This window comes from Oncorhynchus clarkii, chromosome 7 (genome assembly GCF_045791955.1).
Source record: "Oncorhynchus clarkii lewisi isolate Uvic-CL-2024 chromosome 7, UVic_Ocla_1.0, whole genome shotgun sequence".
In the NCBI taxonomy this organism is placed as follows: domain Eukaryota; kingdom Metazoa; phylum Chordata; class Actinopteri; order Salmoniformes; family Salmonidae; genus Oncorhynchus; species Oncorhynchus clarkii.
This window is the reverse complement of record NC_092153.1, coordinates 22,710,264-22,737,635: the sequence shown is the minus strand read 5'-3', so window position 1 is coordinate 22,737,635 and position 27,372 is coordinate 22,710,264. Positions and strand designations below refer to the sequence as shown.

General features: G+C 43.2%; 1 protein-coding gene across 1 annotated transcript; it reads left to right on the top strand.

Annotated features, from left to right (window-relative positions):
* On the top strand, nt 1–26,743 carry LOC139414168 (contactin-associated protein-like 5). The gene is made up of 23 exons (XM_071162054.1): nt 1–100; nt 545–655; nt 1,299–1,492; nt 2,576–2,723; nt 7,050–7,253; nt 7,433–7,617; nt 7,790–7,933; nt 14,728–15,001; nt 15,168–15,311; nt 15,443–15,608; nt 17,133–17,239; nt 18,885–19,004; nt 19,467–19,667; nt 20,237–20,393; nt 20,560–20,687; nt 20,882–21,052; nt 21,316–21,534; nt 21,686–21,925; nt 22,640–22,930; nt 23,035–23,168; nt 23,294–23,597; nt 25,560–25,631; nt 25,836–26,743. The coding sequence occupies exons 1-23, from the start codon at nt 1–3 to the stop codon at nt 26,090–26,092; spliced, it is 4,071 nt and encodes a 1,356-aa protein (XP_071018155.1). The 3' UTR covers nt 26,093–26,743.
* The last annotated feature ends 629 nt before the right edge of the window (nt 26,744–27,372 follow it).

Genomic DNA, 27,372 nt, shown 5'->3' with positions numbered 1-27,372 from the left:
ATGCCTGCTGTGTTGGCGAACATGAGCTCGAGAAGCGCCTCGTGGTTCTATATATTCAGTTACTTTGTTTTAAGTATTTTTGGATCCATACATGCAGCAAGTAAGTCAATTGCAAGTCTGTTTACAGCAGGCTAACCTATCATTGTTTAAGGTTGGCAAATATGTCTGTCACACTCTGACACTCATCCAACTCAAGTTTCGTTATGATATTTGAGGTGTATATATAACATTTTCCCATACTAACTCTGGTAGGCTATTGTTTTAACACATTAGGACACTTATGTTAGGCTAAGAAAATGCATTTGGTGGGCTTTGGACGAATATTCAATTGTCTTATATACAATTGCATGGAGTCTATGTCGACTTCAAGTTGACAGGTGTTAAATGCTCATTAGGCTACTCAATGTAACTGTTTTGGAGGAGTCAGAGGAAGTAGGCTACTGTCTCAGGTGGTTTGCTGGGACATTCCCTCTTTCCCTCCTGGTGGTAGTGTTTCACACTGTTGTTCACTGTAAGGTATAAAATAACCAAGATCCTCTTTCAGATAATTGCAATGGACCATTGCTATCCGTTTTGCCTGAGTCCTCCTTCGAAAGCTCTTCAACATCCTCCAGCAGTCAGCTGCCTCACTCTGCTAAGCTGAACAGAAGAGAGGGTAAGTGTTGCCCCATTCACTGGAAGCAAAATATTGTCAGTTCTAGTGAGGGATTTGGCTGTATTGGCCGGCATCATTAGAATATGAAGATTCAGAGTGTTTAATAGTCACATGTACAGGGTTGCAGGTGTGACTGCGGGGTAAAGTGAAAATCGTAGGCTCTGAGCTCCGACATACAGGACTAAGGGAAATAAAATCATGAAAATGGTGATAAAAAATACAGCAGAAGAAATAGCGCTATATAACTCTAGCAGTGATTAAAAAAATAAGTGTCCATTGGGGTGGAGGCTGTTGAGAGGGTGGGGGGACTGTTGAGAGGGGGGGGGGGGGGGGGGGGGGGTGACCATAGGGGGAGCAGCATGACCATTGAGTGAGCAGCATGACCATTGAGTGAGCATCATGACCATTGAGTGAGCAGCATGACCATTGAGTGAGCAGCATGACCAATGAGTGGGTGTGAGGACCAAATGAAATAAAAACAATAACAATTATGCTCAAACAAAATACATAACTAATATACATATTAACAGCTGCAACAGTGATGAATGTTGTTGTTAATTGTCACAGAGACACAGACGCACACACACACACGCACACACAAACACGGAGAGACTCACACCCATTGTACCCTTTCCTGCACCAGGAGAGGGTGGCTGGGCCCCGGAGCGGTCAGACAGACAGCCGTGGCTCCAGCTGGACCTCAGGCAGAAGATGGAGGTCACGGCCATCGCTACACAGGGCCGCTCAGGGAGCTCTGACTGGGTGACCAGCTTTATGCTGCTGTTCAGTGACTCTGGCCTGGCTTGGAAGCAGTACGGACAGAGCGAAGACACTGGGGTGAGGCTCTGCCTGTCTGGCAGGTTGATGTTTATTGTCATGAGCCATGCCCTGGAGGCAAAGAAGCGGCTTTTCCCGCTAGATGGGCCAGCTGCAAAGTCAAAATTGGCTATGTCGTATAAATTCATGAAAACTCAAATGTTACCATGTCACTGGATTTAGGTTAAAAGTTGGGTGAAAATAATATGAAATTCTGTTCCTCAGAATAGAGGGCATTTGAAGTTGACATGTCCCTTCAAAAAGCATAATGAGAAAAACAAGATTTGTGTAAGAAGTAGGGATTCATTTCAGGTTTTAACGGGAATCCTTCCGTGGCAGATATTATAAGACATTTTAAAGCTGTAAATTAGAGATTTTGGTTAAGTACATCACAGAAAAGTAGAATGCGAAAATGAAATGTTTTTCTGTAATTGATGGAAGAAAATAGGAAGAAAATCAGAAAGAATGAAAATCACACTTCTGAAAATACTAAATGTAAACTTTTGTTCACCTCATCAACCCCCAGCTATTTTCTGCTCTCTGTACTCTCCCCCCAGAAGCTTCGGGTGGCCGCTTGAGAGTTACACAGAGCATAAAACACAGTCAACACAGTCTTCTGCCCTCTAGGGTCCAAGCTCTGCTGCCTTCCTTTTTGCTTGACTTGAATAACTTTATTTTGGGGGGGTTTGTTTTATTTGAACAACTTCTGAATTGATTTGTGTGGCCACTGGGCCCACCAGAGACAGAGGTCGCTATTGCTTCTTCTCATGCTGAAAAGCTAAACAAATGGGCTCAGATGGGCTTAGGCCTCCACAGAAGAACCAATTCAAGTCCTAAAATAGCTTCATCCTCCCCTTAAATCTCATGTTCCTCCTCATTCTTCTCAAACGTTTTGGGGAAGAAATAGAAAAACTGCATCTTGACGCAAAAGCAAAGCCCTCATTTGCCCCCGTTAGGTCTGGTTACTATTCGTGGCTTTTTTTCACACAATCTTTAAATGAATGATGACTTTTCATGATCTGTTACCAATTGTTAAAAACTTTGATTTGAATGGGTTTTGACCAATCTAGAAAATATCTATTCTCCCGCTCCTCTTCCCAGCAGACGTACACAGGGAACACTAACTCAGAGGGTGTGGTCCAACACAAGCTGGTCCATTCCATCGCAGCGAGGTTCCTACGCTTCGTCCCACTGGACTGGAGCACTACAGGATGGATCGGCCTCAGAGTGGAGGTCTATGGCTGTGTATACAGTGAGTGGGTCATCACATCAGGCTGTCTCTAGTCAGGATATTGTTTGTGTCAGTTGTTTGATCACCCGCAACCGCCCGACTACATGTGATAGTGAAAATCGGAGGCCCGCAAATATAGAAAATGTGCTGTACTCTGACTGTACGGCACATTTTCTATATCAGAGATGGCAAAAACATTTTTGACAGGCCTTTTTAAGTTTCTGCTTATAATTTCAGATTTTTTTGTGTTATTCGTTACTCAACTTGTCTATAATTAGGTACATGCAGCTTCTCTTCTGTCATCACTTGTTGATCTCGAAGACCAAATAAACCCTTGCTCACCAGAATAATGTCATAAATTGACAGAATTAATGCTTCAATCTAGTTGACATCACTAAAGTTTGTTTTCGCTTTCCTCTTTCATCTCTGCTTCTCTCGCGCAGCAAAGACGTTTAGGGACCGAGGAGAAAATGCAATAATGAAAAAAAAAAACTTGCCAGGGTCTGGGAGCACTAACAGAAAAGATTAAGAACACTATTTTGGTGTGTTGAGTCCAGTTAGGTGCAGAATTAGATACCTTCTCTTTCGGTGCCATTTCCTCCTTCTAAAGCAGGGCTGCCCAACCCTCTTCCTGTAGATCTACTGTCCCGTAGGTTTTCAGTCCAACCCTAATTTAGCATATCTGATTCAGCTAGTTAAGATCTTGTTGAGCAGCTAATTCGTAGAATCAGGTGTGTTAATTAGGGTTGGACTGAAAACCCACAGGACGGGAGCTCTCCAGGAAGAGGGTTGGGCAGCCCTGCTCTAAAGCTTTTTAACACCATTATAATGCTTTAAATCCTGTCTAGTGCAGAATTAAATCCATATTTCTGAAGTCTCTTAATGTTTCACGTTGTGTTATATATGTGCCATTTTATACCATTTTGGCAGACATTGTCAGGCGTAGTGTTCAAATCACCAGCAGTAGCTGTAGATTGTCCTGAAATAATTGAGGATTCTGCACCTGCCTCTTTTGTTGACAACCACGTTCTTCGTATTATTCTTTGGTATTATGGCGGTCCACAAATAAATGTTAAATGTGCCTGGCGCCACCTACAGTATTGGCTGTGTATCAGCCTACTATTTTGGTAGTATAAATTCATTACACTCTGTGAAAAATTGCCCTACCAACTAACCCTTACACCCATTGAAACCTAAAACTATTACACTACTTGGTCCTATCTGATCCTACACCAGGCCAGCAGCCTGGGAGGACGGGACACTATTGTTCAAAACACCTTGTAACTCTTCTGCAGTAAAATCTCATACACTCAAGTACTTCTCTGCAACTGCCACCACAACATCTATCCTCTGTGATTTACGTTCCAGTCCTGCGGTACAGTTGACAACATTGAATGTGGGAATGAGTGCTGTCCTCAATGAATGTCAATTTTCCTGACGGTTTTGATATCCATTCATCATGATCTATTACATCTCATGGCCACAACAAGCTGTTTTAATACTAATATAGAAATATACTTTTCTTTCTTCAAACATGCATACAGAAAGACACCATTTTGAATGGCCCACAATCTTCTAAAAACAGAGTCATGTGGCAAGATAGAAAATGTAAGGTGATTCAAACTAAGCGCTTCCAATGAGGGATGCTAGGTAGCCTAGTGGTTAGAGATTTGGGCCAGTAACTGAAAGGTTGCTAGATCAAATCCCCCAGCTGACAAGGTAAAAATCTTTAATTTTGCCCCTGAACAAGTCAGTTAACCCACTGTTCCTAAATAAGAATTTGTTCATAACTGACTTGCCTAGGTAAATGAAATGAGTTCAATCACTACATTTCCTCTCTGGTTATCCTCATGAAAGATACTGTACTTAAATTTTTAGCAACATGTTAATTTGGATTTATTCGAACATCATTTTTGGTCAAATGAAATGAACAAATCATTGAAATGACTTTGACAATGTATTGAGAGGGGATACAGATGTGGGAGAAACAGATTGAAGGGAGCGTGGAATTTAACCCCGGTCTTCGATGGGGTGAGGAGTGATGTGTCTAAGTCAGCTGCGTTAGGCCTACCGCTATACCACGTGCTTTGCACGACTTGCATTCATTTTTTGTTAAGTACTGTGTATATAGTGCATTCGGGAAGTATTCAGACCCCTTTCCACATTATGTTGCATTACAGCCTTATTCTAAAATGGAATATATATTGTTTTCCTCATCAATCTACACAATAATAAGAATTTGTTCTTAACTTGCCTAGTTAAATGACAAAATAGATTTTTTGACATTTTAGCAAATGTATAAAAATGAAAAAATGAAATATCACATTTACAGAAGTATTCAGAACCTTTACGCAGTACTTTATTGAAGCACATTTGGAAGCAATTACAGCCTTGCGTCTTCTTGGGTATGACGCTACAAGCTTGGCACACCTGTATTTGAAGAGTTTCTCCCATTCTTCTCTACAGATCCTCTCAAGCTCTCTCAGGTTGGATGGGGAGCATCACTGCACAGCTATTTTCAGGTCTCTCCGGAGATGTTCGATTGGGTTCAAGTCCAGGCTCTGTCTGGGCCACTCAAAGACATTCAGAGACTTGTCCCGAAGCCACTCCTGTGTTGTCTTGGCTGTGTGCTTAGGGTTGTTGTGTTGTTGGAAGGTAAATCTTCACCCCAGTCTGAGGTCCTGAGCGCTCTGGAGTAGGTTTTCATCAAGGATCTGCACTTTGCTCCGTTCATCTCTCCCTAGATCCTGACTAGTATCTCAGTCCCTGCCGCTGAAAAACATCCCCACAGCATGAGGCTGCCACCACCATGCTTCACCTTAGGGATGGAGCCAGGTTTCCTCCAGACGTGACGGAGCATGGTATTTAGGCCAAAGAGTTCAATCTTGGTTTCATCAGACCAGAGAATTTTGTTTCTTATGGTCTGAGAGTCCTTAAGTGCCTTTTGGCAAACTCCAAGTGGGCTGTCATGTGCCTTTTACTGAGGAATGGCTTCCGTCTGGCCACTCTACCATAAAGGCCTGATTGGTGGAGTGCTGCAGAAATGGTTGTCCTTCTGGAAGGTTCTCCCATCTCCACAGAGGAACTCTGGAGCTCTTTCAGAGTGACCATCGGGTTCTTGGTCACCTCCCTGACCAAAGTCCTTCTCCCCCGATTGTTTTGCCAGGCGGACAGCTCTAGGAAGAGTCTTGGTGGTTCCAAACTTCTTCCATTTAATACTGATGAAGGCCAATGTGATCTTGGGGACCTACAACTCTGGATACATTTTTTGGTACCTTTCCCCAGATCTCTCCCTCGACACAATCCTGTCTTGGAGTGCTACTGACAATTCCTTCAACCTCATGGCTTGGCTTTTGCTCTGACATGCACTGTCAACTGTGGGACCTTATATAAACTTTCCAAATCATGTTCATTCAATTATATTTACAACAGGTGGACTCCAATCAAGTTGTAGAGAAGTCTCAAGGATGATCAATGGAAACAGGATGCACCTGAGCTCAATTTTGAGTCTCATAGGAAAGGGTCTGAATACTTATGTAAATAGGGTATTTCTGTTTTTCATTTGTAATACACTTGCAAACATTTCTAAAAAAGCTGTTTTCACTTTGTCATTATGGGGTATCGTGTTTAGATTGATAATAATTATTTTTTTTAAATCAATTTTAGAATAAGGCTGTAACGTAACAAAATGTGGAAGAATGGAAGAGATCTGAATACTTTCGGAATGCACTGTATGTTGGTTGTTTTATGGAGTCAATTTCTTTTGACCCCAGAATAATTTCTTACAGTGTTGCTGTGTGGTTGAGCTGGTGAAATTCCAACGAGATGTACTATGTTATTGCCCCTCCTGTTTCTAACCTGTCCCAATAAAGCATTGAAAAATTATCCATAGGCCCTTATCGTCAATCAATAAACCATTAATTGTATGAGAAACATGCACTGAAACCCCCTCCAAAATGTTCACAACACTCTCTTAAAAATACCGTTATTCAAGTTGAAGAACCACTTTGGGGGGGGTGTTTCAGACTATTTTGTTTCTGTTTTACAACACATTCTGTGTATTAAAACACTCACATTGGGTTTACATTCAAACACCCCCTAAACACCAGATCTCAGATTAGGAATACTACTTTTCATGGTTATTTTTACAGTGCACCTGCCCTTCCTCCACACAATATTTGTGTGTGTGTCTGTGTGTGTGTCTGTGTGTGTGTGTGTGTGTGTCTGATAATACACTAATGCACTATAAAGCATTAGCACAAATTTTAACGTCATGCTGATATTCAGTAGATGGGTAATCTGACCGTGCTTTCTTCATGTTTATCTTCATCCACTATTGGTTCACAGAGTCAGATGTGGCAGACTTCAACGGCAGGAGTGCTCTGTTGTACCGGTTTAACCAGAAGTCCCAGAGAACGGTGAAGGATGTGATCTCCCTCAGGTTTAAGAGCTACGGGGCAGACGGGGTGCTGGTGCACGGGGAGGGACACAGAGGAGACTACCTGACATTGGAGCTGCACCACGCGACCCTGGCTCTGCACCTCAACCTGGGTAAGCACAGTCCAATGGTCCCAAAGCACTATTCCCTTATAGTAGTTCTATCATTAGGACAAAATCAAATGTACAGTATGACATGCTGATTCTGAAAACTCCTCATTGAACCTCTGTGTGTACTCTTCTTTTTCCCTCCTGCTCCTCCTCCTCTTCCTCCTCCTCCTCCCTCTCTCTAGACGACGCTAAGCTCTACCCCAGCAGTGCGAATGTGTCAGTGTTCCTGGGCTGTCTCCTGGATGACCAGCTCTGGCACTACGTCCTAGTTAAACGCTCCAACAAGCAGGTCAACCTCACCGTGGACGGGCACACACGTCACCTCAGCACCACAGGTGTGGAAGACTCACTGGAGGTGGACTATGAGGTGCGTCATCACTCATTAATGTACTGTATTTCATTAGAGCCATTGCAAACTATGCGCCGTAAATCATTCATTCATCCGTACATTACTGAATGAAATATATTTAGATGTTTTTTAGGGGTGTGATCAAATCAGTAATATTTTGTTTTGAACCCACTCTCTTTGTGTCTCAAAGCTCAGCTTTGGAGGGATTCCTATACCCGGTAAACCAGGAAGCTTCCTTAGGAAGAACTTCCATGGCTGCATAGAGAACCTCTACTATAATGGAGTCAACATTATCAACCTGGCCAAGCGACGCAAGCTCCAGATCCACAGTGTGGTATGTGTACTTTAGATAAAGCATACTGTATGCACACGCTGCACTCCAACAAGAATGACCATTCATTAACATAATTAAATAAATGACGCCTAAATTAACCAGTATGGATGAATGTGGGGTGTTTTGCATAAAAAAACCAGGCGGTTCGAGCCCTGAATGCTGATACTCTGAAAGCCGTGGTATATCAGACCATATAGCATTGGTATGACAAAAACATATCTTTTTTACTGGTTTAATTACGTTGGTAACCAGTTTATAATAGCAATAAGGCACCTCGGGGGTTTGTGGTATATAGCCAATATATCATGGCCAAGGGCTGTATCAAGACACCCCGCTTTGTGTCGTGCATAAAAACAGCCCTTAGCCGTGGAATATTGGCTATATACCACATCTCCTCGGGCCGTATTGCTTAATTATAAATTAGTTTTGTGTCATGAAGGTTCACACCTCTCAAAATACATTTAGAAAACTACAATGCTGGAAGACAATGCATATATACAATTGAATGGTGGTTAGGAGGAGGCAAAGTAGATGAAGTTTTCTCAGTCCATTACAGAACGCCTCTGCTCGGTCTATTTTAATATAATAATATTATAATACAGCTATCTCTAGAACCCTTTGGTGACCAATTACAGGCGGGCGCTGAGCCATGGACACCCACTCCCTCCCAACCGACGGTGAGCACTGTCTGTGGAGGTAATGTGTATGTCCCAAATGGCACCGTATTCCCCATATAGTGGTCGACAAAAGTAGTGCACTGTAAAGGGAATAGGGTGTCATTTGAGGCGCAACCCAACGTGAATATGTGGTCGATAGACATGTTGAGGAGGCGGCAGTAATGAGAAATGAAAGGAAGCCACTGTTGTCATTCTTTTCAGCCCACCTGGGCAACTGTGCAGAAGGCATACCTGGCACATTGCATAGAAGCCACTTTTGTTTTTGGACCATACTTGCCCATTATTGGCCCTCTTTATCATTCAGCTTATAATTCTTATCATTTATCATTTATTTATTCTTATCATTTATCATTCTTGCTGCTGGTGATTCTCTGATCCACCTCTACGCAGACGACACCATTCTGTATACTTCTGGCCGTTCTTTGGACACTGTGTTAACTAACCTCCAGACGATCTTCAATTCCATACAACTCTCCTTCCGTGGCCTCCAACTGCTCTTATATGCAAGTTAAACAAAATGCATGCTATTCAATCGATTACTGCCCGCACCTGCTCGCCCGTCTAGCATCACTACTCTGGACGGCTGGATGACTTAGAATATGTGGACAACTACAAATACCTAGGTGTCTCGTTAGACTGTATACTCTCCTTCCAGACTCACATTAAGCTTCTCCAATCCAAAATTAAATCTAGAATTGGCTTCCTATATCACAATAAAGCATCCTTCACTCATGCTGCTAAACATACCCTAGTAAAACTGATCATCCTACCGAACCTCGATTTCGCCGATGTCATTTACAAAATTGCCTCCAACACTCCAACGCTCCAAAAATTGGATGCAGTCTATCACAGTGCCATCCGTTTTGTCACCAAAACCCTGTCGTGTCTTTGGCTATGCCGGATTAAGTGATGGGACATGCTATTCTATAAAATAATTTCTCCGTGATTAATATTACCTGATTGAGCTAATTATGTAAATGTAATTAACTAGAGCAGGGGTGTCAAACTCAAATACCCAGTGGGCCAAAATGTAAAACCTGAACAAAGTCACAGGCCAACATTGAACAAATTAACCTTTTAATATGGACCCAAACAAGTTTTGCTTTAACATTGAATATGGAACAAGCATCGCTTATTACCATACAATATATAATTTAATAGTGGAGACATGCAAAATCGAATTTCAAATGAAAAAACACATCAATGGCATTCATTTATTAAATAAATAAAATTTAAATAAAAATTGTATGCCTCTTTTCTATTTGCAGCCTTCTGATTTAAATACCAAAATAAACTTTTTCCACTGGCTAATAATTTTACAAATAAAATGATAGTAAATCAATCAACCATTCAAGCCCATGCCTTGTAGCAAGAAAAAGTGCATAAAGAAAACGTTAATTATTGCACACTGGTCTAATCTGATGTGCCCAAGCCAGATACCTGGCATCTCTTCTTGGATGCTAGTTCATCAATGTCTGGGCTCAAGCTCTGAGCTGAAGAAATCCTCAGTATCGAGCGAAGATGTTCATCAGTCAGACGTCTCCTGTGAGTTGTTTTGGTCATCTTCATCGAGGAGAAAAGTTGCTCGCATAGATAAGTGCTGCCGAACATGGAGAGCATCTGAGCAGCTTGGGTGCGGAGCTGAGGCATTGTGTCAGGGATGAACCGTGGAAACTGTGCGGCGCCCACAGCATCATACTTTGGCTTCAGCGTGTCGTTGCACTGGAGTTCAATCAGCTCCATTTGGATGTTGGTTGGTGCATTTTCCACATCAACTGCGAAGGGATTACTAAGCAGTTCAAACTTGCATTTCTGGGCATCGAAGTCGGCAAATTGCCGGCTAAACTCAGCGGCGAGAACACTGAGTTTTTCAGCAAACTGTGCGCATGGGAACACGGCGGTAGAGATCTGCGCTTTTATGGATTGGCAGCAGGGAAAATGGCAAGGGTTTCCTTGCAGCATCTGATTCTCCCACAGGCACAGTTTAGTTTTGAAGGCCCTCACTGCAGCGTACATGTCTGTGATGATGCGCCCCTGAAGCTGCAGGTTCAGCGCATCGAGATGGCTCGAGATGTCACAGAGAAAGGCCAGCTCACACAGGAACTTTTGCTCCCGGAGCTCTGCTGTATCCTTCCCTTTGGTTTCCAGGAATTGACATATTTCCTCACGCAGCTCGAAACATCTGTTCAGTACTTTTCCTCTGCTTAGCCATCTCACCTCTGTGTGATACGGCACGTCTGCGTATTCCGAACCACACTCCTCCAGAAAAGATTTAAACTGGCGGTGATTTAGACCTTTGGCTCTTATAAAGTTAACTACCTGTGTTACTGTGGTCATAACATGTTCCATCTTTAGGGCTTTGGCACACAGTGCTTCCTGATGTATGATGCAGTGGTAAACAGTTAGCTCACCTGCACAGTTCTCTTCCCGCATCTTCTCCCGAACCATGCCCACCAGTCCATACCGCACATCGCTGGCGCACCATCTGTCGTTAATCCAACGAGTTTATCCCACGGCAGCTTTATTTCAGTTACACATTTGGAAACCTCCTCAAAGATTTCCTTTCCTGTGGTTGTGTCATGCATTGATTTGAATCCTAATAGCTCCTCCGTAACACACAGATTTGAGTCCACTCCACGGATGAAGACTGACAGCTGAGCAGTATCAGATGCGTCGCAGCTCTCATCCACAGCGAGGGAGAACGCAACAAAATCTTTTCCCTTTTCCATCAGCTGGTCATACAGATTGGTGGCAAGATCACATGTGCGATCAGCTACTGTGTTCCTGCTCAGGCTCACGTTTGAAAATGCTTGTTTTTTCTCTGGGCATACGAGGTCACAAACCTTCATCATGCACTTTTTCATGAACTCTCCCTCATTAAAGGGCCGGGCTGATTTTGCGATCTCTGCTGCCACTATATAACTAGCCTTTACAGCAGCCTCGCTTTGTGATGTGGCTTTTTTAAACATATTCTGTTGTGAAACCAAACTTCTTTTCATCTCCTCTACTTTCTGGCTCCTTTGAGTCATGTCCAGGTCCTTGTATTTGTCATGGTGTTTCGTTTCATTGTGTCGTCTAATGTTGTACTCCTTACTTACAGCCACGTTGACTCCACAAACAAGACAAACAGGTTTGTCTTTTACATATGTAAACAGATATTCTGCCTCCCACTTGTCCAGAAAGCTCCTGTTTTCTGCCTTTCTTTTCGCCATTTTTGGGAAGGGTTAGCTCGCTGACAGTTGTAGCGTCTATGTTGCTATGACTACTGTCACAGAGGAGAGAGCGTTTCTGGGTCCTGTCCTGATTGGCGTGCGAAAACAGCAGAGCATTATGGGATTCGTAGTATTAGTGGTGAATGCGCTGTATAATACCGGCGGGCCAGCTCTAGTAGTAATTTGGTATTGTCTCGCGGGCCAAATATAATTACCCCGCGGGCCAAATTTGGCCCACGGGCCAGAGTTTGACACCCATGATTTAAAGGATCTCTAAGGTCAGGGCGTGACACATTCATCTTCTGCACATCTATCACTCCAGTGTCTAATTGCTATATTGTAATTACTTCACCACCATGGCCTATTTATTGCCTTACCTCCCTTATCCTACCTCATTTGCACACACTGTATATAGACATTTTGTACTGTATTATTGACTGTATGTTTGTTTGTTCCATGTGTAACTCTGTGTTGTTGTATGTGTCGAACTGCTTTGCTTTATCTTGGCCAGGTCTCAGTTGTAAATGAGAACTTGTTCTCAACTAGCCTACCTAGTTAAATAAAGGTGAAATAAAATACTTAAAAAAAAAAAAACATTACCTTTACCATGAACTGTGGAAACCAATGCTGTGGAAACCAATGGAAACCGATGCTGACTGGCAGAGAGTCTGTAATCTGTTAGGGGACAGTTTCAGTATTTGTATTTATTATGGTTCCCCATTAGCTGCTGCCAAGGCAAGTAGTGATGAAATCAATCTCTCCTCTACTTTGAGCCAGGAGAGATTGACATGCATATTATTAATGTTTGCTCTTTGTGTACATCCAAGGGCCAGCTGTGCTGCCCAGTTCTGAGCCAATTGCAATTTTCCTAAGTCCCTCTTTGTGGCACCTGACCACACAACTGAACAATAGTTTGGGTGCGACAAAACTAGGGTCTGTAGGACCTGCCTTGTTGATAGTGCTGTTAAGAAGGTAGAGAAGCGCTTTATTATGGACAGACTTCTCCCCATCTTAGATACTGTTGTATCAATATGTTTTGACCAAGGTTTAGTTGAGGTTTAGTGTTTAGTGAATGATTTGTCCCTAATACAATGCTTTTAGTTTTTGAAATATTTATCACTATCTTATTCCTAGCCAACCCTTCTGAAACTAACTGAAGCTCTTTGTTAAATGTTGCAGTCATTTTGGTGTAGTAGCTGATGCGTATGGTGTTGAGTCATCTGCATACATAGATACACTGGCTTTACTCAAAGGCATGTCGTTAGTAAAGATTGAAAAAAGTAAGGGGCTTAGAAAGCTGCCCTGGGGAATTCCTCATTCTACCTGGATTATGTTGGAGAGGCTTCATTAAATAACACCATATGTGTTCTGTTAGACAGGTAACTCTTTATCCACAATATAGCAGGGGGTGTAAAGCCATAACACATACATTTTTCCAGCAGTAGACAATGATTGAAATGTCAAAAGCCGCACTGAAGTCTTACAAAACAGCCCCCACAATCTTTTTATCATCAATTTCTCTCCGCCAATCATCAAGTTATTTGTGTAAGTGCTGTGCTGTTGAATGGTCTTCCCTATAAGCGTGCTGCAAGTCCATTGTCAATTTGTTTACTGTAAAATAGCATTGTATCTGGTTAAACACATATTTTTCAAAACTTTACTAAGGTTTGGTAACAGGCTGATTGGTTGGCTATTTGAGCCAGTAAAGGGGGGTTTACTATTCTTAGGTAGCGGAATGACTTTTGCTTCCCTCCAGGCCTGAGGGCACACAATATCTAGTAGGTTTAAATGGAAGATATGGCAAATAGGAGTGGCAATATCGTCCACTATTATCCTCAGTCATTTTTCATCCAAGTTGTCAGACCCCGGTGGCTTGTCATTGCTGATAGACAACAATACTTTTTTCACCTGTTCCACACTCACTTTAGGAAATTCAAAAGTCAATTTTTTTGTCTTTCATAATTTGGTCAGATATACTTGGATGTGTAGTGTCAGCGTTTGTTGCTGGCATGTCATGCCTAAGTTTGCTAATCTTGCCAGTGAAAAAAACATGAAAGTAGTTGGCAATATCAGTCGGTTTTGTGATGAATGATTCAATGAACGATGGAGATGAGTCTGCATTTTTTCCCAAAATGTTATTGATGGTGCTCCAAAGCTTTTTACTGTCATTCTTTATGTAATTTATCTTTGTTTCATAGTGTAGTTTCTTATTCTTTTATTCAGTTTAGTCACACGATTTCTCAATTTTCAGTACGTTTGCCAATCAGTTGTGCAGCCAGACTTATTTGCCATTCCTTTTGCCTCATCCCTCTCAACTATACACATTTTCCATTCCTCATCAATCCACAGGGATTTAACCATTTTTACAGTTGTTTTCTTAATGGGTGCATGCTTATTAGTAACTGGGATAAGAAATGTCATAAAAAAAATGTGTTAAGTGCAGATAGACAGCCAGCGCCTAAGTTCTGTTCTCCTCTGTGGCAGGCAGCAGGATCGAGGATGTCTTCACAGCTAAGCTGAGCATTTGTATCGGACAAATACTGAACTCTCACTGGTCCTTCATTCTCCCTGGGACATAAAAGCTGAATTAGTGATAACATTTGACATTTCCATGGCCTTTCCACTCAGATGACCATGAATAACATTGTGTCTGCTAGTGTGTGTGTGTGTGTGTGTGTGACGTACGGTATTGTCAGTGACGCATGCACATTCCTTCTGTATATGTCACAGGAAAGGACAGCAGAACAGGCACACAAAAGGAATGACTTTCCATACTGTATACAATGTCCATCTCTATGAACAGTTGCTATTTAGCAACATAAACTAACTAAATAAAAGACATTAGTAGGCTACCACTGAATGGGTATAGTATTGATCTCTACTTGTCCTTTCCCCTGTTCCCCAGGGCAACGTGACCTTCTCGTGCTCTGGGCCCCAGCCCCAGATGGTGTCCACCACCTTCCTGTCCTCCAGCAGTAGCTACCTGTCTCTACCCCTGGAGCCTCTTGGGGTGTGGGGGCTGGACGTACACTTCCACTTCAGAACCTGGAACCAGGAAGGACTTCTGTTCTCCACCGGCCTGGCACAGGGATCACAGCACCTGGTTTTGCAAATCAGCAGAGGCCAACTGCACCTAATGGTCCATGGAGCTGCTGAGCAGAAAACAAAAATGTTCATAGGTTAGCAGCTAGCTAGCTAGAAAAAGGCACCTAATGGCATGTCAGAGTGACTTTACGGTGGCTAATGTTTGCTACGTTTGCTAATAACAATGAACTGACAGCATTAGGGGACTGCAGTAAATGTAGCCTAACCCATGCTGTGTTTTTCTGTGTTCTGTTTCACTAGAAGTCGGTGTAACTGATGGCCTGTGGCATTCTGTTAGTCTGAGCTACAGAGATCGGATGGTTTCCCTGGTCTTGGACAATGAGCCAACATCTACCATGGACGTACAAAGTCATGCAGACTCAGGCAATAGTGTATTTTTTGGAGGTAAGATGGCAGTCTTTTAACTATTGCTTAAAACTATTGTGTTTTAATTAGATAAGTGCTTCATCAAAATGTGTTTGATTACTATTTCTGGAATGATTTAGCAATACAAATATTGTCATGATTTCCAACAGGTTGTCCCCAATACAGTGATGTCTGTAAGAACCCTACTGTGGCCTTCCAGGGGTGCATGCGTCAGATCCTCCTAAACAACCAACTTATGGATCTACCCCGTGTGCAGCAAGGGCTTTTGGGTAATTACAGCAAGCTTCAGTTCGACATCTGTGGGATCCGCAACAGGTATGCTCACAAAATCTCAACAATTCATGTTTTTATATCTTGTATATATCTTTAGTTACTGTAGGTGACACTGTTCTATTCCATATAAGGGAAAGTATCTCTGTTTCTGTCTCTTCAATCTATCAGTATGACATGTGTATGACCTGAGATCAGATGGAAGGACTCCCATTACAACAGACAGTATGACATGTGTATGACCTGAGATCAGATGGAAGGACTCCCATTACAACAGACAGTATGACATGTGTATGACCTGAGATTAGATGGAAGGATTCCCATTACAACAGACAATATGACATGTGTATGACCTGAGATCAGATGGAAGGACTCCCATTACAACAGACAGTATGACATGTGTATGACCTGAGATCAGATGGAAGGATTCCCATTACAACAGACAGTATGACATATGTATGACCTGAGATCAGATGGAAGGACTCCCATTACAACAGACAGTATGACATGTGTATGACCTGAGATCAGATGGAAGGATTCCCATTACAACATACACTATAACATGTGTATGACCTGAGATCAGATGGAAGGACTCCCATTTCAACAGACAGTATGACATGTGTATGACCTGAGATCAGATGGAAGGACTCCCATTACAACAGACAGTATGACATGTGTATGACCTGAGATCAGATGGAAGGACTCCCATTACAACAGACAGTATGACATGTGTATGACCTGAGATCAGATGGAAGGACTCCCATTACAACAGACAGTATGACTTGTGTATGACCTGAGATCAGATGGAAGGATTCCCATTACAACAGACACTATAACATGTGTATGACCTGAGATCAGATGGAAGGACTCCCATTACAACAGACACTATAACATGTGTATGACCTGAGATCAGATGGAAGGATTCCCATTAGAACAGACAGTATGACATGTGTATGACCTGAGATCAGATGGAAGGACTCCCATTACAACGGAGAGCTTTTTCCTGGGCTGGATCCTAAATGGCACCATAGTGCTCTACTTTTGACCAAAAGTTGTGTACTATATAGGGAGCCATTTGGGACGCATACCCCTGGACTGTATGCCTGTACTGTCACACTGCCAAAGCCAGAAACATCCTCTGAATAATTAATTTGTGTGTGTGTGTGTGTGTGTGTCTCCCATCCCTCCCTGGGCATCTTTCCCTGCCAGTATTGATTTGCCCGTGTGCCAGCTCTGACCATTAGGCTGAGTGAGAAATATGTTGTGGCTGTGCCAGAGCAGGCAGCAGTGATTAGGTTGACGCGCTCCAGGAGTCACACTCTGTTTCCTCCCTAAGCCTGCTCTATTGAGGAATGGAGGGGTGGAGGGAACAGGCAGAGGAGACAGCACAGACAGTGGTGATATCGAGGGTTATAGACAGTGGATATGCAAAGACACAACACTATGATAGAGGAACTGCCTTATATATCTCTTTTTATCTTCTATTAATGGCTTTTCATGCTACTGTATGCCGCTCTGCAGTCATGAGTTATGTTCGGAGTGTGAACATGTCTCTCTCTCTCTCCGTAGATGTCTGCCTAATTTTTGTGAGCATGACGGACGATGCACCCAATCATGGGATACTTTCTACTGTGATTGCTCAGGGACAGGCTACACTGGAGAAACCTGTCACAACTGTAAGTCAACCTGTCACAACTGCGGCCCAATAGTAATGCCCGTGATAAATTTGGGCTGACTTTGGATATCCCTATGGGGCTAGTTAGAGACCATCGGTAAATTACCCAAGGTACATGGGACAATGTGTTCAAATTCCAATAGCTCCACATTTCAAATGCTTAAAAACCTCAAACCAACTATACATTTTAGAAATTCCTATACAAATATTGAAAGTATTTAATGAGAAAACTAAAAGGTGTGTAATATGAAAATATTGTCTCATTTACATTGTGTAATTTATTGATGGTCCCTAACTGGCCACAGGGATAGGCTATCCAAAGTCAAACCAATTTTGCCATGGTCGCACACCAGCTGGCTGAAGCTAATTGGCTAAATTATTTGGTTAACTCTTCCCACCGGCGAAGACACACAAGAGACCCACATCAAACTATACCCCAAAACCAACTCAGTCGCCCTGTCTCCTTCATGATAATGAAAAGATTTACCTGTGAAAAGATACAGTACAAATACACTCAGTGGACAACCCTGCTCGAGAAAATGGTTTGCTCCTACAGACTGTGAGTCGCGTTGCCATGGCTTGCTACATAAAGCAAGCAGACAGGCATCGAGGCATTCAGTTACTGTTGGATTGAACTTTAGAATGGGCAAAAACGACTGAGCATGGTGTGAGCCAGGCGCACCGGTTCCAGTATCTCAGAAATGGCCGGCCTCCTGGGCTTGTCACGCACAACAATGTCTAGGGTTTATCGAGAATGGTGTGATGAATAAAAAACATCCAGTCAGCGGCAGTCCTGTGGGCAAAAACAACTCATTGATGAGAGGTCGAAGGAAAATGGCAAGAATCATGCAAGCTAACAGGAGGGCCACAAACAGGCGAATAACGGCACAGTACAACAGTGGTGTGCAGAACGGCATCTCGGAACGCACAACTCGTCGGTCCTTGTCACGGATGGGCTATTGCAGCAGACGACCACACCAGGTTCCACTCCAATCAGCTAAAAACAGAAAGAAGAGCCTCCAGTGGTCACGCAATCACCAACACTGGACAATTGAGGAGTGGAAAAACATTGCCTGGTCCGACGAATCCCAGTTCCTATTGCGTCATGCTGATGGCAGAGTCCGAATTTGGTGTAAACAGCATGAGTCCATGGCTCATCCTACCTGGTGTCCACCCGGTACAGGCTTGTGGCGTAATGCTGTGGGAAATCTTTTCCTGGCACACATTAGGTACCTTGATACCAATTGAGCAGCATTTCCATGCCCAAAGAATTCAGGCTGTTCAGGGGGCAAAGGGGGTCTGACCCGGTACTAGATGGCCACCGAGTGTATATTATGTTTAATATACTGTATAGAGTGACTAAAGTTACATTAGTGTTTCCACTATTTCCCATCACTGAACTCTCATTGATATTCCCATCAGGGTGTCATAAATTGTGAAGTGGAGGGCACTTTACTGACTGCGGAATTATAATGTACCTCAACCCCCGGTTAAAAGCTGCCGTGGATTTCTTCTTCAAACCATTACCGTTCACACATTTTGCGTGTGACAAGAAAATGTAATTGAGTGCTCTTGGCATACGTTCATACATTTACAGAAACACGCGTATGGGCTATTGATATAAGTACTCATCTTGCTTCCCACAGCTATTTATGAAGCGTCGTGTGAGGCACACCGACAAATGGGGAGTACGTCTGGCTACTTCTACATTGATCCAGATGGGAGTGGTCCTCTAAAGGCAACACTGGTCTACTGCAACATGACTGGTGAGCTCATGGCTTGGCATAGCCTGGTTAAACCAGACTGAATTCTAGTGAATCAATGGTGAGCACAGCGTTTGGTAACCAGGCTAGGCCAGGGAAGCTACTGGTGCAGTTTTTGGATATTCTCAATTAGATAATATGGGGCTAATGCGATTAAGGTCTCTCTTGGAAAAGAGATGTTATCTCAATGAGAAAAACCTGTATAAATAAAGGTCAAATAAATAATAAATGTAAAAGTGTGTCCACCACTTTATACATCTTTGTTTATCTCTGGTGCACTTTCCATACAGTTGACTAACCTGAATTAAATGAACAATTAGAAATGTGAAGGACACCTATCTTGGAAAACAGAATTACATTCTAGTAGTCTTTCTCATGCTAATATGATAATCTGGATTATCCACTGTGCTGTTAACCCGAATATCCTGTATATAAAGTAAAATGCCTGCTCTGTCTTCCCTATAGAGGACAAGGTATGGACAGTGGTGGACCACAACAACAGTGGGTTTGTGAATGTGACTGGAGCCACAACAAAGAAGCCGTATGTGATGCGGTTCAACTACACAGCCTCCCTGGAGCAGCTCCGCGCACTGATCGGACGGTCTGAGCACTGTCAACAGGAAGTGGTCTACAGCTGCAGGAAGTCCCGTCTCTTCAATACTTGGGGTGAGTCTTATTGGAAGCCTGATAAGTGCAAACAGTATACAGAGAGCTCAAGTTGAATTCAAATTACATAATGGATTTCTGCAACAAAAAAAGTTGTGCGGAAATATTCAGAGTGAGTTCTAAGTATTGCCGAACCCTCTGCTCCCTTTGATTCCAACTCCCACTGTGAAAAAAAGCCTCACTGAGTTCTTCTGCTGTCTCGCCTGGGGATTTTTTGTTTCTCATATGAAATATTGATGCGGGCGGTCTTGTTTTAGATACAGGCAAGACAATATGTCAAGACGAGGTATTTCACCAACTTGCGGTGGAATTGCCGACAAAATCAATTAGTCTCCCTAGGCAGACGTTTGACTCCCACGGCGTGCGTCGTAGGGCCGGGTTTACAGGACTAAAAATCAATCATGTGTTTTCTATGGTGGCAGAAGATGAACCTTTGTGTGTAGCAGGTGAACACGTTCTATGTGCCAAGCAGATCACATTGGCCAGTCAAAGAGGAGAGTTGAACATGTAATACATCGTTTTCTTTTCATAGAGTTTGCATGATGGAAATAAATGTGCCTTGGTTGTAGACGGGAGGCCCCTGTCGTGGTGGCTGGACGGGAGTGGAGAGAAACAGACCTACTGGGGAGGCTCTGTACCTGGGGTCCAACAGTGCTCCTGCAGCCTGGAGGAGAACTGCATCGACATGAACTACTTCTGCAACTGTGATGCAGACACTCACTTGTGGTACAGTGGATGTCAATGTGTTTTATGACCTGCATTAACAACATTCATGTGTTTTTACCAATCAGTCTTTCCTTCTCTAAATTGATAATTTCTCAGAGCTTTGAGTACATCTTTAAATTGAGTAAACTGAGGTTGTGTCTAAATTTATCTTGACTTTTTCCAACAGGGTAAACGACACAGGATTGCTGTCCTACAAAGATCACCTACCACTGACTGAGATTGTAATAGGAGACACCAACAGGACAGGCTCAGCAGCTGTATACAGAGTCGGCTCCCTTCACTGCAACGGTGACAGTAAGTTTAGTTCAGTTCATATAATTATCCCAAAAGCGAGTGTGCCAATAATAATTATATTTTTTGTACATACAGACTATGCCAACAAAAAAAGTTCTGTATTTTTGTAACAGTAGGGGGAGGTCAGGTAAATTGTCAGAGTTATTACATTTTCAGTTACTTTATTTTTTAACTGTACTTTCCTGTATTTGCAGGGTTCCTGTGGAATTCAGCCTCTTTCTATCCTGGGTCGTCGTCCCTCCACTTCCCTAAGTTCCAGGCTGAGCTCAGTGCGGACATCTCCCTGTATTTCAAGACCACAGCTTCCTCTGGTGTTCTCCTGGAGAACCTGGGGACCGCTGACTTCATCACCCTGAAGTTGACCAGTGAGTCTGTCTCTCCCTGAATCTCAAATCAACCAAACCCTAAATCCTCTCTAGACACTTGTGTAAATGATCACCTCAAGTTGAAACCTTTTCTGTTCTAGTTGAAAGATGACTTGGACTTAGATTAGATAGTTCTGATAACATTATGGACAACTGTGGTTTAGTAGGGAGAATACATTGGCCCAGGAGCCAAAGACTCCAAGCCAAAGACAAATCCATCTTAAACAAAAGTGGGCCACATTTTGAACTTGAATTTCTGTCAGCTCCCTCAGCTATAACATTCATCTTTGACGTGGGGAATGGCCCGGTGGACTTGATGGTGTCGTCCCCTGTCCCCTTGAATGATAAGCAGTGGCACTACGTTAGGGCTGAACGCAACCTGAAGGAGGCTTCCCTGCAAGTGGACCAGCTGCCCCTACACACTCTGGAGGCCCCCTCTGAAGGGCACTACCGCCTGCAGCTCAAAAGCCTACTGCTCATAGGTAGGCACTAGACTCAGGTCAAACCATAACACTTTCTTTGCATATTAGATACTGTTTCGTTCCACATTGGAAGTAGTATTCTTCTATGTCAAGAGCAGTTTAAACGTACTGTTTATACTTCCTGTGTTTCCTACCGCCTACTTCCTGCCAGGAGGATCCACCTTCAAAGAGAGCAGTTTCCTGGGCTGCATCCGTGCATTGACCCTGAACGGCGTGACCCTTGACCTGGAGGAGCAGGCCAAGTTGACCCCAGGAGTGACCCCAGGCTGCCCTGGCCACTGCAGCGGCTCTGCTCGTGTCTGTCATAACAGAGGGCGGTGTATGGAGAAAAACAGTGGATATGTCTGTGACTGTACACACTCTGCCTACAATGGACCACACTGCAAGAAAGGTGAGTAACCCCAACAAACAGCAATAAGTTACAAAAAAAGATTGCGAGAAGCTGAGTTAATGACTCTCTTTGTGGTTAGGAAAATGTATGAAAGTATGAAATTAGATTTAGAAAAGTATTATTTCAAAAGATTATGGAAGTGTATTTGATCAAAGGGGTGATCAAAGCATGTATTAAAAAGATCAGAGATGCTTTCTTTTCAATCCCTTGGGCTCTTTCATTTCCCTAAATCTGAAACTAATAGGACGGGCCAGGACATATTTTCTGTTGGACTGAATTCCATTCAAAAGCTGTGTTCATGCTGGCCTGACACACAACAGGACTCCTGCTGAGACCACGCCACCCATTATAGATGAATCCTGTATTCATCCACTGGCATCAAAGCAGGTTTTATCACTTAAGATATTCAGATATCACCTATTCACAGCGTTTTGAATGAGGTTTCTGGACAGGGTCGTGCTTTAGGGGTAGGTGCACTTAGAACCTCAGGGAATTTGCGACTTCTGTTTGATCCATTGATGATCTAGCAGTGTTTCTTTGAGTTTTACTCTTTCAAATCATCCCTTTTGTTCTGACCCATTCAACATTCAGATAAGCCGGTTCTTGCAAATGCTGTCTGAATCCGTGTCTGAGACCAACAGCACAACACAGCACTACTGAATGAGGAGCCTTCTAACACTAATAACGGCGTCCGTGTTTGTATCCCTGTGACAGAAGTGTCAATGTCCTTCGAGAGTGGCTCCTCGGTGACCCTTACCTTCCAGATGCCTTTCCCAGTCATGCACAACAGAGACCGAGGTAGCAAGTCGTCTAGCCGTCAGCCAATCCATAGCCAGTCGTCTAGCCGTCAGCCAATCCATAGCCAGTCCTCAGGCATCTATGCCCACGACGGCGAGTCCAGAGAAAAGGTTGCCCTCAGCTTTCTGACGACTCACACCCCTGCCATGTTACTCTGTGTCAGCACCTACCATCAACAGTACCTGGCTATCATCCTGGCTAACAACGGTAGCTATCTTTTTGCTATCTCCGTCCATTGTTCTCTCTGTGTTTATCTCATAACAAACACCGTAAGAGGAGACGCTTTTTATGATTTTCTTAAACTTTTGTAGGGAGTCTGCAGATCTGGTTCCGTCTGAACAGAGAGGAGAGAGCCGAGATCTTTACTCCCAAAGCCTACAGCCTAGCCGATGGGCAGCTCCACCGTGTCCAAGTACACCGGGAAGGCAAAGACCTTTATGTCCAGGTCAGTAATCTCTATCTGAATCTATTTCAACATAGCAAAGCATTATGCTTATAGCATAGACAGTCAGCCCACCTTGATGGTATGTTCAAGTGTATTTGGAAATGTTTGCTTTTTTCTTCAACCAGATTGACAAAGACATCGACCAGAAATACAACCTTTCTTCTGACCTGAAGATGAACACACTACGATCTCTGACTTTGGGTAAAGTCACAGCTACATCAGCAGGACATGCTGGTTTGGCTGAGGAGGTGCTTAGGGCAGGATCCAAGGGTTTCATTGGCTGCCTGTCGTCGGTCCAGTTCAATCATTTGACACCGCTGAAGACAGCCATTCTGAATCATGGAAGCTCATTAGTCCATGTTCTTGGCAATCTAGTTGAATCGAACTGTGGAGCCTTAGCTGATAGTACAACTTCACAATCAACATCTGGTGAGTTTAATAGCATTGATGTGAATCAAGTTTGGCTTCACAATATGGATTTTATTTATGTAATTCTATTAGCATACAGTGCATTTGGAAAGTATTGAGTTTTCCCACATTTTGTTACATTACAGCCTTGATTCGACCATTATTTCCCCTCATAAGTTGACACACAATACCCCATAATGACAAAGTAAAAACCGTTGTTAGTTTTTTTCCTCAGTACTTTGTTGAAACACCTTTGGCAGCGATTACAGCCTTGAGTCTTTTTGGGTATGACGCCACAAGCTTGGCACACCTGTATTTGGTAGTTTCTCCCATTCTTCTCTGCAGATCCTCTCAAGCTCTGTTAGGTAGGATGATGAGCTTCACCGCACAGCTATTTTCAGGTCTCTCAAGAGATGTTTGATCGGGTTCAAGTCCGGGCTCTGGCTGGGCCACTCAAGGACATTTAGAGACTTGTACCGAAGCCACTCCTGCGTTGTCTTTGCTGTGTGCTTAGGGTCGTTGTCCTGTTGGAAGGTGAACCTTCACCCCAGTCTGAGGTCCTGAGCGCTCTGGAGTAGGTTTTCATCAAGGATCTATCTGTACTTTCCCCCGTTCATCTTTCCTTCGATCCTGACTAGTCTCCCAGTCCCTGCCCCTGTACAACATCCCCACAGCATGATGCTGCCACCACCATGCTTCACCGTGGGGATGCTGCCAGGTTTCCTCCAGACGTGACGCTTGGCCTTCAGACCAAAGAGTTCAATCTTGGTTTCATCAGACCAGAGAATCTTGTTTCTCATGGTCTGAGAGTCCTTTAGGTGACTTTTGGCAAACTCCAAGTGGGCTGTCACACCTCCCTGCATACCACTGCTGGCTTGCTTCTGAAGCTAAGCAGGGTTGGTCCTGGAGAGTCCCTGGATGGGAGACCAGATGCTGCTGGAAGTGGTGTTGGAGGGCCAGTAGGAGGCACTCTTTCCTCTGGTCTAAAAAAAATATCCCAATACCCCAGGACACTGCCCTGTGTAGGGTGCTGTCTTTCGGATGGGACGTTAAAAGGGTGTCCTGACTCTCTGAGGTCATTAAAGATCCCATGGCACTTGTTAACCCTGGTGTCCTGGCTAAATTCCCAAACTGGCCCTCAAACCATCAGTCACCTAACAATCCCCAGTTTACGGTTGGCTCATTCATCCCCCTCCTCTCCCCTGTAACTATTCCCAGGTCGTTGCTGTAAATGAGAATGTGTTCTCAGTCAACTTACCTGGTAAAATGATGGATAAATAAAAATTAAAATAACAAAACATAATAGACAGATGTGTGCCTTTCCAAATCATGTCCAATCAACTGAATTGACTACAGGTGGACTCCAATCCAGTTGTAGAAACATCTCAAGGATGATCAATGGAAGCAGGATGCACCTGAGCTCAATTTTGGGTCTGATAGCAAAGGGTCTGAATACTTATGTAAATAAGATATTTCTGTTTTTTATTTGTAATACATTTGCAAAAGAAATTCTAAACCTGTTTTTGCTTTGTCATTATGGGGTATTGTGATGTCATTATGGGGTATTGTGATGTCATTATGGGGTATTGTGATGTCATTATGGGGTATTGTGATGTCATTATGGGGTATTGTGCTTAGATTGATGGGGGAAAACATTCATTTAATCCATGTTAGAATGAAGCTGTAACGTAACAAAATGTGGAAAAAGGGAAGGGGTCTGAATACTTTCTGAATGCACTGTAAATCCAAATTATGCAAAGGGTTGTAACGACTGTAAGTACCACAGAGTGGGTCTTTAATGACTCATTAACTTGACCTATCTCTTTTAGGTTTTGACCTGAGTAGGCATAATTACTCAATTAAATGACTCATTGATTGAAATGCCTTTATAAATTCCACGTAGCCTTTCATCGTCCACCGAATATAATTGAAGGTCATGTCTGACATCTCCTTTGTTTGCTTGCTTCCTTTCTTCTGGAATAAATCATTCAGAGGGCGTCGATAGGGGCATAGATCGACTGAAGAAGACAAGAAGTGATTCAGCAGTAATTGGAGGTTAGCCAGAAGATCATCCCCAGTTATCTGTTTCTTCATAATTGCAATGATGTAGCAAATTATTAAATTTCTGTCCGTGTACAGCCATTCTCCCTGAAACAAATACTCTTGACTTTAGAGATATTAAAATTTACCAAGTAACCCCTGGAATTATTCACTTTAAAGTAAAAGCAATGTTCTCTCTCTCTGGCTCTCTCTTCCCAGGTCTCATCACAGCTGCGTTCCTCATCACCCTCTGTGCCGTGGCCGTGACGTCGTGCTTCCTGTACCGCCGCTGCAGCCACACCCACACCCACCCCCAGGAGAAGTCCTCCATCTCACAGAAGAAGGATCCCAGACACAGCCCGGAACACAGCTACCCTGCAGGCCTGGAGAACAGCTATCCTGTAGACTTGGTCTTGGATCTAAACCTGGACCTGCTCAGCTCTGTGAGTCACAGCAGAAAGGAGTACTACATCTGATGCCACCATAGCCTTCTTTGCCCAATCTCCTGCCTCCTGTTCCGCACACTGTTCTGCCTGGCCTCAAATACAGAACAGGCCCCCCTGGGTAGGTTAGTCACCTGCCTGTCCCTGGGCTTTCTAGGAGCAGTGATCATTGGTGATCCATTCCCTGTGTGGCTCCAAGAATGACCCAACGGAGGATGGTCATTCCGCAGTTTTATATCTCAAAGGCTGTTTATTGGGGCATGGGAGCTGTACCACTTTTTATGTGCAATGACAATTGGAGAACATTTATTATATATCTACTTTATATTATATTGCCCTAACGTCGGGAGACAAAAAGCCTCAAAGAATCAGATCCACCCCAGTGACTTTATAAGCTCGCTTTATATAGCCTTCCATTCTGAATGTACAATTAAAGGGATATATCCGTTTGGGGTTGGTTGGGCACCGGTACTCTAACTCACTTACTTGTATTCACTTGTGGATTGTGAATGTGATAACGACTGATTAATGATGTTCACCCATCTGTCAAGGCAAGGTCTGATCAAGAAATGCACCTGCTCATGCTCCCTGGCTAAACCACTGATCAAATCCCACTGAGAAGCATTGTGACTGTGTGCCCAAGGACCTTGTGGCTGGCCCCTTTTGTTCTCTGAACACATCAGTTTTCTGTTCCCAGTACGTTGTTTTGTTGGGCCCTCACTGCCAATAACCCTTTAATTTTATTTTTTTTTGCATCTAAAGTCACTGACGTCCTGCGACATGTTATGATTTTATGAATCACCAAAGAGTGGTACAGTAAACGGATACTAGATGTCTGAAAGTCAAAGTGTAGTACAGTACAACGTTATGTGATTGTGCTAGTAACTTTTGAAATGAATGATCTCATAGACCTTAAGAAGATAATCAGAGGGAGTTTAGGGTATAAAGGTCGTTTCATTCTCAGGAGAGCGCTTGTCCTGGTTGTCGTCGTTGTGAGTTTTGTTGAACGGAGAAGTACAGTGGTGTACACATTTGCTACGGTCTCCTCCAGAAACCATGTTACTTGCTCTTACGTTGGTAAAACGTCAAGTCTTCATATTTTGCACAATTAGCAAACCAACAGAACAAGTCAATTGTACAACAAATCTGTGTGGCAAGCTTGCTATACAAACGGAACATGTATTCGGGGGACGATTTTCTGTCATGAAAGACCCACGAGAAAGGATTGTTATTGGCTGTTTATATTATTTCAAGTGCATTAGGTCATTTATCTACAGGATGTTATTGTAAAATATGTACCTCACTGATACAAT

What these genes read in the sequence shown, in the direction of transcription:
- LOC139414168 (XM_071162054.1), top strand. Translation starts at nt 1, where the DNA reads ATGCCTGCTGTGTTGGCGAACATGAGCTCGAGAAGCGCCTCGTGGTTC. An exon ending in TGGATCCATACATGCAGCAA is followed by an intron (nt 101 to 544) that starts GTAAGTCAATTG and finishes ATCCTCTTTCAG; the next exon opens with ATAATTGCAATGGACCATTG. An exon ending in CCGTCTCTTCAATACTTGGG is followed by an intron (nt 19,668 to 20,236) that starts GTGAGTCTTATT and finishes CCTTGGTTGTAG; the next exon opens with ACGGGAGGCCCCTGTCGTGG.